At 41.6% G+C, this 11,357-nt stretch overlaps 1 protein-coding gene across 1 annotated transcript in view; it reads right to left on the bottom strand.

Moving 5' to 3' along the window:
* Nucleotides 1–383: 383 nt before the first annotated feature.
* The window catches only part of ITGB8 (integrin subunit beta 8), a 97,359-nt gene continuing 86,385 nt past the window's right edge, over nucleotides 384–11,357 (bottom strand). Inside the window, exons 13-14 of the mRNA XM_075271427.1 lie at nucleotides 2,432–2,595; nucleotides 384–1,273 (exon numbers count right to left, since the gene is read on the bottom strand). Of these exons, the coding sequence (XP_075127528.1) occupies nucleotides 1,151–1,273; nucleotides 2,432–2,595 (287 nt within the window). The 3' untranslated portion in view covers nucleotides 384–1,150. The remainder of the gene's footprint in view (nucleotides 1,274–2,431; nucleotides 2,596–11,357) is intronic.

Below are 11,357 nucleotides of genomic sequence, written 5' to 3'. Positions count from 1 at the left end.
ACAATTCATAAGCAATAAAAGTACAACTGGAAGAAATCGAGTATTTTCCCCGAATTCCTGAAATATAGCCACTTTTTTATCTGGCCATTTTCAGTGGTCACTGAGACTGAGTCTCCAAACAGAGATGTGACCCCAGCCTTAGTTTGTTAGGTTATTTAATTCGGGCTAGCTATACCTCCAAGTTTAGATTTAACCATTTCTAGTCTAGTTTATGCTAAGTTCACACTAGTGTCCAGCTTTCTGTTCTTCAGGTCTGCTTGGGGACCTGAAAAACAGAAAGCTAACCTGCTTAAAAAGCGGTTACCCGCGGACCCCATAAGTTGGTTATGGGGGAGTTCAAGCACTAGTGTGAACCCAGCTTGAAGCTGTTAACGCATAAAAAAGTGGCCACTTTTATTATTAAACTTGGTTAGTGACCTATTTTGCGTAGAAGTTTCCATATGAGATAAAACCCAGTTACAGTACTTTCTTAAGCAGAGTCACAAGTGAATTAATGAAAGTCGCCTACATTTTTTTTCCCTTGCAGCAGTTAAGCACTCGCAAGTTGTTTATGTTTTCGTGCCTACAGATGTAGCAGAGCTATATGTGTCATTTGTTACATTTGTGCATCAACAATATAGCAAAGCTTTGGGCCAAATGACAAACTCAGCTCTGCTGCATCTGCATTAGGACAAGGTTACAAACCTCTCTGTGGAGTGCACATAAAATCTAGCTAAAGTGTAATCAGTGCTTTGTATAAAACATACAAAAAAATCAAACAATAAAGTGCTACATTCAGACCTTGTACCGTACAGTAGTAACGCACATCAATCTATTAGAGCAGCTAAATAATAACTATGTAGTTAGGTCAATTCCCAAATCTATACAAGATGAGCAAAAAAAAATTTAAAAAATCACAATGTAGTAAAAATTGATCACTTTGCGCCATCACGTGCAGAATGTCACAATGCCTTGTTACCATTAGTGTTTTGCTATGGCATCCATTCTGATGGTTTGTGTGTTGGCATGTGCTGAATAAACAGGCCCTGCCCATTTATGACATTAATTGCAATCTAAAAAAATTTCTATAAAATGTCTAATAGCAAAGGGCATAAAAGTCACAGAATGCAAACCACAAGGGTGATGTGGGTCACCTAAAGCAAGCATGTTCTTAAAACTTGTACTTGAACGCTTCATGTACTGCCAGTTTTCCAATGCCGATATTAATGTCTTCTGGTTTTTCCCGAGTATATGTTACTGTCCTTGAGTACACACTGTGCAGGCCGTTCTTATCCTGTGGGGAAGAAAAGATTACTATGAGACAGCCTAAGGGTAAGTTCACACAGAGACATTTACAGCTCATTTTCAGTTGGATTCCACCTCAAAGTCAGCTCTAAATTCTGTCCTGAATCTGCCTCATGTAGCATTCAGGACATTGAAAAATTAAGCATGGCTCTGGATGTTGCTGCAGATTCTTTGGCTTATTCGTCAGAGAACCTGTGATGTAAGATATTCTGAATGAGCCGCAGATGATATGGGACTTATTAATACAATTAAAAGCCCAGGACAGAAAATAGAGAGGAATTCAAGGGAAAAAACTGCCTCAAATTCCTCTAAATTCTCTTACATGTGAACGGTCCCTTAGACCTCATACACAGGAACATGGAAAAAAAAACCGTAGTGAGTCACAGCAAGTAAGTGCTGTGGGAAAAACCGCAATCTATCCATAATACGCTTACACCATGTGAGGCCCCAGCCTTAAAGAGGACCTTTCATGTATTTGGGCACAGGCAGTTCTATATACTGCTGGAAAGCCGACAGTGTACTGAGTTCAGCGCACTGTCGGCTTTCCAGTAGTATATAGAACTGCCTGTGCCCCAAACCATGAAAGGTCCTCTTTAATGTCCATTTTTGATATGTGTATAGTATAATACAGCAGACTCCCCGAACGAAAACCCAAATGCAGATGTGAACCGAGCCTTACTGTCCATAAAAAAATTGAACCTGATTGGTCTTTTTTGTTGAGCCAACCCACTGATCTATTTTTAAAGGGGGACCTATCACCAAGTGCAAAATGCTAAATACTATGCATCATTTAATTATTGTGGTGCCCCGCTCAACTTGATGTTTTTCTTTTTTAAATCTGTCCACCCATTGAAAAGATACGGCCCCAGGAAGGTTATATGTACACCAGCTCTGATTCTCCATGTGGGCAGTAACCTTTTTGTATTTCTCAGAGAAACTAAAAAGGTTCCCGCCCACATGGAGAACAAAAACTAGTTCACAAGTAACCACATGACGTGGAAACGACCAAAGATAGGACATGTCCTATGTTTAACGGATGTTATTCACTGTCAGTTTAAAAACAGACGTGCGACTACACCCACTGGTCTGAAAAAGGACATGTGACCGCCATTAAAAACTGGTGTAGAGAGTGCTGGAGAGTCCTCACCTTCATTGATGTGGGCACCCTGTAGTCAGATGAAGAGGTCCTCCTGTTGTTACTGCATTGTAAAATACTAACTCTAACTAGAAGTATAGAAAGAAACCCGATCAAGAAAGTTGCTGTAAAGATGATGAAAAATATCTTCAGGATCCAAGGGTCTGAGAAGCATTCTAGGAAGGGGAAAATAGAGAACAGACATTCAGCAATGACAACTGAAATGTTTACCTCTCATGCTAGATACAACAATGGGAGGAATTTATTAAAACTGACGATCCTTCCATCAGTCCTAATTCACTCCCTACCAGGCACACAACTCGCTGGAGGCTGGAGCCTCTTAGTAATTCTAGCGCATGAAGATACGCCTGGTTGCAGATTTCTGTACGACCAGGCCTGGCATAGACTCATGGTATAATTCATGCCATTTTTCTGGCAGATTCACGTCCCGCTCTGCCTATTGTGGCTTACAAGAGGGCAGAGGCTGAGATGTGCCACAGTGCACAAGCCAAGGTGCATTTTTGCCCACTTTCTAGTTGCAAATGTGGGCCAATATCTTATCACAGGTGAAAAATCTATTTGAGGCCGAGGCCACATGTGTTGTAGTTACTGCAGAATCACCACTGGATAACCCGCTGCGACATACAGTGGCAGACGCAAAAGTTTTTTTCCACACCTGCCTAAAGCCTTTGCACAGTAGAATATATTTAACCAAATGAATATTTATATGGGATCACAGAATTTACTTTGCAATGATGAACCATTTCTATGAATATTATTCAGAGGTCATGAACACATTCCTTATGAGAACTGGACATTTTCAAATGTAGAAGCCATGATAGCAACATGACCTTGGCACGTCACTCCGAGGAATGCTGCAAAAAGAATCGCATTGCACAACACACACTTGTTATTAGAAAGTACATAGAAATAATCCATAGGTAAAAGAGGATCATATCAGAATTAGACACAATGGAATTAAAAAATGAGGAAATGTCTCATACATATATGTATAAGTATATATATACACAATCTATACATATGCCATTGCCTGCAACTCTTGGCTCACGCTTGTATACCGATCGCCATTGGACATACACATTTAGAGAACACCCTGATGCAAAGCCTAGGCCCAAAACCTTTTGTAAACCTAATCTGTCGCTTGCTGTAAGGCACCTGGATGCAGCAGCAGCTCCCCCACTACTCTGTTTGCAATAGAAGACTAGGCATGATGTACACCAACCTCCATAGCTGACTGGCAGTCCAAAAACTGAAGGAAATTAATGGCTCTATTGTCTGCAAGATTTCTTGGGTTAGGATCAAGTATATACTGCGGATTGGCAAATGCTATGAGCAAAGAAATCTAGTTTTTGCTTCTGTTTACTTTCACTACGCTTTCCAAGCTTTACTATTTGTTAACAAGAATTTTTTTTTTATATATTATAATATATATATATATATATATATATATATATATATATATTATATGTACTTATGTATTTCAGAATTTACTACTGTGTTTGACTAGGACGCTGTTGTACTTGTAATACTGTGGCTGAAACCAGTTTATTCCCATTCCTCTACTTTGGACTAATGCACACTAGCCTGTATGGTTTTGTAGCACAGTCTTCATGGACTACCATATGCGCCAGACTCTTTGGGAAGATTTATTATTGTTTTCGCTATTTCTGTAACTTTTTAAATGGCATCTTGCAACAAAACTTGACACAACTATTGTTCTTACGCAGACCTCGCCACTTCCTAACAAAGGGGCGTGTCAAGAGCAAATTAGTAGCGTGGCCACTGGCTGCCAGATTTATCATAAGACTGGCATAAATGAAGCCTGAATTGTACAGTAGCTTCTGAACTGGCATAGATTTTAGTCAGGCGCACAGTCCCCCGAAGGCTGAACCATGAGGAGCAGTGTGATTTGTCATAAATCACGTGCATACCTCCACAAACCCCTACCCCATCCTCCACTAGCACAGGAGATATGAAGTCAACGCTGGTCTTCATGAATCCCCCCTGAATGCACACAACTAGGGAACAATACTCCATATAGATATGCCTATCTGACAGACCCCACAGTCATGTTTCCCTGAGGTTTCAGAATTATTCCTTACATGTAACATACTCTTTTGCGCTTAAAGAGACAAAATCTTCAAAATGGCATTAGAAGGACAACTTTTTTTTATTCTTTTTATCCAACCCTATAGCAACACTTTTGGGTATTAGAGACACTTGTCTCAAGGTTACAGTGATTCTTTCAAACACACTGGTTTATCTTCTATGGTCACGTACGACCGTATTCTCCGGCTATACCTCTTATGAATGACTTGTAATGAATATTCATCAATGGTGCTTAGAATAACCTTACTGTACATCTAAAGCTAGAGATGTGAGTGCCATTTGCCAATTGTCTCTTATGTGCTCCTTTTATGAGCTACGAGTTACAGTATCCTATATTTATACTCTTTGTAGAATTCTCCACTCTATACGCTCTGCAGGCCTTTCACTGGCTAGCTTGATAGTTCTTAATGACTCCCCCTAGTACTAAACTCTTGGAGATCCTCAAAGGCTGCAAGTCATCAGTCATCGGCTTGTAAGATTCTAATGACTTCTTCTAATTCCCCCGACTTCCTAAACACAATAGAATGTTGTTAATAAAGTGAAGGAGGATCAGTCTGTGCCTGATACATGGAGACCTTGTGATAACCTTAACATATTTGGAAAAATGACATATTATGCTGTTGTAAGTCTACAAATGACTAGACTTTCAGTTTATCAGACAGCATGACCTTGCCATTGGCGATGACCTTCAGTAACTTTGAAGTGTGCAGGACGGGTCTGGGATTCATCGAGACAAAATCATTTCTTAGGCTACACAACTATCTTGATGTTAAACACTGGGTAAACACAGCTTGCTCCATTTTCTGCCTGTCAGGGGCAATGTCAGAGATGTTACTGATTCTGGGCAGGCATATGGTTATGTCTCAGGTCACTAATATCCAGAAGTCAGTACATGAGCACTGGGCCAGCTCTGTGGCTACTTCTGTGGGTGCACTGGGGTATCCCAGTCTGCACTTATGTATAGGCCCCAGAGATAGGTCTAGAAGACTGAGGCCCTACATTGTGGTAACAGGGTTTTTTGTGGCAGATTTTGCTGTGCCATTTTGAGCCAAAACCAAGAATGGCTACAAAAGGGATGGGAAGTATATAGGAAGTTCTTATAGTGTTTCCGTAGGGATAATGACATTCGGAAAAAGGCTGCTCTTAGAAATAGAAGCGCTAATAGTTTATCTGTCAATGAGCAAAATTAAATAAATGAACAAAAAAGAAATCCAAATAACTGGTGTGACTGCCTTTTGCATCAACTGTTCACGGAACACTTGGAACTCAGCAGGGAAAATGTTCCAAACATCTTGGAGAACAATGATGTACCGTATTTTTCGGACTATAAGACGCACGTAGGTTTTAGAGGAGGAAAATAGGGAAAAAAACATTTTGAAGCAAAAAATGGTAAAATATTTAATATATGGGAGTTGTAGTTTTTAGAGATGAGCGAACAGTGTTCTATCGAACTCATGTTCGATCGGATATTAGGCTGTTCGGCATGTTCGTATCGAATCGAACACCGCGTGGTAAAGTGCGCCATTACTCGATTCCCCTCCCACCTTCCCTGGCGCCTTTTTTGCTCCAATAACAGCGCAGGGTAGGTGGGACAGGAACTACGACACCGGTGACGTTGAAAAAAGTAGGCAAAACCCATTGGCTGCCGAAAACATGTGACCTCTAATTTAAAAGAACAGCGACGCCCAGCTTCGCGTCATTCTGAGCTTGCAATTCACCGGGGACGGAGGTTTCCATCCAGTTAGCTAGAGGTTAGATTCTGGGTAGGCAGGGACAGGCTAGATAGGAAGGAGAAGACAACCACAACAGCTCTTGTAAGAGCTAAATTCCAGGGAGAAGCTTGTCAGTGTAACGTGGCACTGACGGGCTCAATCGCCGCAACCCAGCTTTCCCAGGATCCTGAATGGAATACACTGTCAGTGTATTCCCGTATACCCGATATATACCCCCGATACCCGTTCCAACGGTGTGCCCCCACACCTTCACCCCAGAAATACCCTGCAAGTCCCCTAGCAATAGGATTGGGGCTATATACACCCACAATTTTTGCTACTGGTATATAGTGCCATTGTCTGACTGGGAATTCAAAGAATATATTGGGGTGACGTGCACCCACAATTTTTGCTACTGCTATACAGTGCCATTGTCTCACTGGGAATTCAAAGAATATATTGGGGTTATGTGCACCCACAATTTTTACTACTGGTATATAGTGCCATTGTCTGACTGGGAATTCAAAGAATATATGGGGGTTACGTGCACCCACAATTTTTGCTACTGCTATACAGTTCCATTGTCTCACTGGGAATTCAAAGAATATATGGGGGTTATGTCCACCCACAATTTTTACTACTGGTATATAGTGCCATTGACTGGGAATTCAAAGAATATATGGGGGTTATGTGCACCCACAATTTTTAATACTGGTATACAGTGCCATTGTCTGACTGGGAATTCAAAGAATATATTGGGGTTATGTGCACCCACAATTTTTACTACTGGTATACAGTGCCATTGTCTGACTGGGAATTCAAAGAATATATGGGGGTTATGTGCACCCACAATTTTTACTACTGGTATACAGTGCCATTGTCTGACTGGGAATTCAAAGAATATATGGGGGTTATGTGCACCCACAATTTTTGCTACTGCTATACAGTGCCATTGTCTCACTGGGAATTCAAAGAATATATTGGGGTTATGTGCACCCACAATTTTTACTACTGGTATACAGTGCTATTGTCTGACTGGGAATTCAAAGAATATATGGGGGTTACGTGCACCCACAATTTTTGCTACTGCTATACAGTGCCATTGTCTGACTGGGAATTCAAAGAATATATTGGGGTTATGTGCACCCACAATTTTTATACTGGTATACAGTGCCATTGTCTGACTGGGAATTCAAAGAATATATGGGGGTTACGTGCACCCACAATTTTTGCTACTGCTATACAGTGCCATTGTCTCACTGGGAATTCAAAGAATATATTGGGGTTATGTGCACCCACAATTTTTACTACTGGTATACAGTGCCATTGTCTGACTGGGAATTCAAAGAATATATGGGGGTTACGTGCACCCACAATTTTTGCTACTGCTATACAGTTCCATTGTCTCACTGGGAATTCAAAGAATATATGGGGGTTATGTGCACCCACAATTTTTACTACTGGTATATAGTGCCATTGTCTGACTGGGAATTCAAAGAATATATGGGGGTTACGTGCACCCACAATTTTTGCTACTGCTATACAGTTCCATTGTCTCACTGGGAATTCAAAGAATATATGGGGGTTATGTGCACCCACAATTTTTACTACTGGTATATAGTGCCATTGTCTGACTGGGAATTCAAAGAATATATGGGGGTTACGTGCACCCACAATTTTTGCTACTGCTATACAGTGCCATTGTCTGACTGGGAATTCAAAGAATATATGGGGGTTATGTGCACCCACAATTTTTACTACTGGTATATAGTGCCATTGTCTGACTGGGAATTCAAAGAATATATGGGGGTTATGTGCACCCACAATTTTTAATACTGGTATACAGTGCCATTGTCTGACTGGGAATTCAAAGAATATATTGGGGTTACGTGCACCCACAATTTTTACTACTGGTATACAGTGCCATTGTCTGACTGGGAATTCAAAGAATATATGGGGGTTACGTGCACCCACAATTTTTACTACTGGTATACAGTGCCATTGTCTGACTGGGAATTCAAAGAATATATGGGGGTTATGTGCACCCACAATTTTTGCTACTGCTATACAGTGCCATTGTCTCACTGGGAATTCAAAGAATATATTGGGGTTATGTGCACCCACAATTTTTACTACTGGTATACAGTGCCATTGTCTGACTGGGAATTCAAAGAATATATGGGGGTTATGTGCACCCACAATTTTTGCTACTGCTATACAGTGCCATTGTCTGACTGGGAATTCAAAGAATATATGGGGGTTATGTGCACCCACAATTTTTACTACTGGTATATAGTGCCATTGTCTGACTGGGAATTCAAAGAATATATGGGGGTTATGTGCACCCACAATTTTTACTACTGGTATACAGTGCCATTGTCTCACTGGGAATTCAAAGAATATATTGGGGTTATGTGCACCCACAATTTTTACTACTGGTATACAGTGCCATTGTCTGACTGGGAATTCAAAGAATATATGGGGGTTACGTGCACCCACAATTTTTGCTACTGCTATACAGTTCCATTGTCTCACTGGGAATTCAAAGAATATATGGGGGTTACGTGCACCCACAATTTTTACTACTGGTATACAGTGCCATTGTCTGACTGGGAATTCAAAGAATATATGGGGGTTACGTGCACCCACAATTTTTACTACTGGTATACAGTGCCATTGTCTGACTGGGAATTCAAAGAATATATGGGGGTTATGTGCACCCACAATTTTTGCTACTGCTATACAGTGCCATTGTCTCACTGGGAATTCAAAGAATATATTGGGGTTATGTGCACCCACAATTTTTACTACTGGTATACAGTGCCATTGTCTGACTGGGAATTCAAAGAATATATGGGGGTTATGTGCACCCACAATTTTTGCTACTGCTATACAGTGCCATTGTCTGACTGGGAATTCAAAGAATATATGGGGGTTATGTGCACCCACAATTTTTACTACTGGTATATAGTGCCATTGTCTGACTGGGAATTCAAAGAATATATGGGGGTTATGTGCACCCACAATTTTTAATACTGGTATACAGTGCCATTGTCTGACTGGGAATTCAAAGAATATATTGGGGTTACGTGCACCCACAATTTTTACTACTGGTATATAGTGCCATTGTCTGACTGGGAATTCAAAGAATATATGGGGGTTACGTGCACCCACAATTTTTGCTACTGCTATACAGTGCCATTGTCTGACTGGGAATTCAAAGAATATATTGGGGTTATGTGCACCCACAATTTTTGCTACTGCTATACAGTGCCATTGTCTGACTGGGAATTCAAAGAATATATTGGGGTTATGTGCACCCACTATTTTTACTACTGGTATACAGTGCCATTGTCTGACTGGGAATTCAAAGAATATATGGGGGTTACGTGCACCCACAATTTTTGCTACTGGTATACAGTGCCATTGTCTCACTGGGAATTCAAAGAATATATTGGGGTTATGTGCACCCACAATTTTTGCTACTGCTATACAGTGCCATTGTCTGACTGGGAATTCAAAGAATATATTGGGGTTACGTGCACCCACAATTTTTGCTACTGGTATACAGTGCCATTGTCTCACTGGGAATTCCACAAATAATTTGGGGATTCATTCACCCTACATCTCAGGCTCTTGCCATATTCACCCAGGTTGTCAGTGCTGCACCAGCTCGTTCCCAGACAGCTCGGCCCGAAAAACACGTTACCTATATAGAGGATTTGGACAATGAAGACAACATGTTCTAAATCTAATGTCTGCACCTTCTCCAGAATTAAAATAAAGGCAGCGTTTAACTTTCAAATAGCACTGCACAAAGGAAGAGCTTATCAGCTTGTCTCATGACATGCTACTGAAAAGTTTCATTTGTGTATCTTAATGTAAATATAGTTGTATAAGCTTTTTGGGTTTTAGGCACTGCCAAGTTATTTATTACCACCCGCTCCCTTATAATGATGATGACGCCAAAGTCACTGTGGGTGTTCAGAGCTCACAGCTTTGGGTGACATTTGTTTTGCTCTCTGTCGGTACCAGCTGTCTTTTTGGATACCGTAAAGTTATGTTGACTTTATTAACAGCTATAGAAGCTTTAGCCAGGTTGTGACGGTGTGTAACCCTAACAACACTAAGTGGGATACACATTAATAGTCAGTCTATGTACGCTAAACGTATCACTGAAGTAATTTTTTTTCCCTCTCCCCTAATATAAGAAAGGAACAGACATTAGACCTAGACCGGGGTTCGAGGCTTGAAAAAATCCAGTATTATTTGTTCTTCATGATGTGAAATATGTGTTGAAAAGCAACCCAAGATGAAGTCAGCCATGTGTGCCAGTGTGTTACTTGGCATGCCTTTGCTGGCCCCAACTGTAAGGGTCACTCTCCATTTCCTCCATTTTCCACTCCCCTTCACACCATTTGTGGTGAAGCAATGGGATGCACTGAAGTGCACCCTCTAGCCTCGTGTGGGATAGGGACATCAGATGCCACTCCAACCCCCTCGTCTTCCTCCGCCAGCCAACGGTGCGAAGATGAGAGGAGTGTGCTCTGAATGTTTTCTGCCTAGCAGAGGCTAGTTCTCACTTACGAAAATGGCCCCACTTTGACCTGTATATCAGGCACAATGGTGTAGGTTTCAAAGAAACATGGCACCAACAAGTTGGAAAACGTGGGCCATGCGTGGACCGTGTTTGAGTCTGGCAAGCTCCAGATCTGCTACCAGGTTCCAGCCATTATCACAGGCGCAAAAATGCCAGGCCCCAGGTGTAGCAGGGAAAAAAAAAAGCCATCTCAGCCAGGATGGCATCCCTGACCTCGGAGGCACTGTGCTGTCTGTCCCCCAAGCTGATCAGTTTCAGCACGGCCTGCTGACATCTCCCCATGCCAGTGTTACAGTGTTTTCCGCTAGTAGCTGGGGTGGAGGTTGCAGCTTCGTAGGGTTTCAGTCTACTCCTGCCATGAATTTTGGCCTGGGAGAGGAGATAGGCCACCCCAGTTTGCACCCGGGGAACAGACTCCACCACATTCACCCTGCCTGTCATTAAAGATAAGCACTGCAGCATCCCTGACCACAGGCGCTTGTCCATGTGTCGGTGG

This window comes from Leptodactylus fuscus, chromosome 4 (genome assembly GCF_031893055.1).
Source record: "Leptodactylus fuscus isolate aLepFus1 chromosome 4, aLepFus1.hap2, whole genome shotgun sequence".
NCBI classification, from domain to species: Eukaryota; Metazoa; Chordata; class Amphibia; order Anura; family Leptodactylidae; genus Leptodactylus; species Leptodactylus fuscus.
This window is presented reverse-complemented; position numbering and strand designations above follow the sequence as displayed.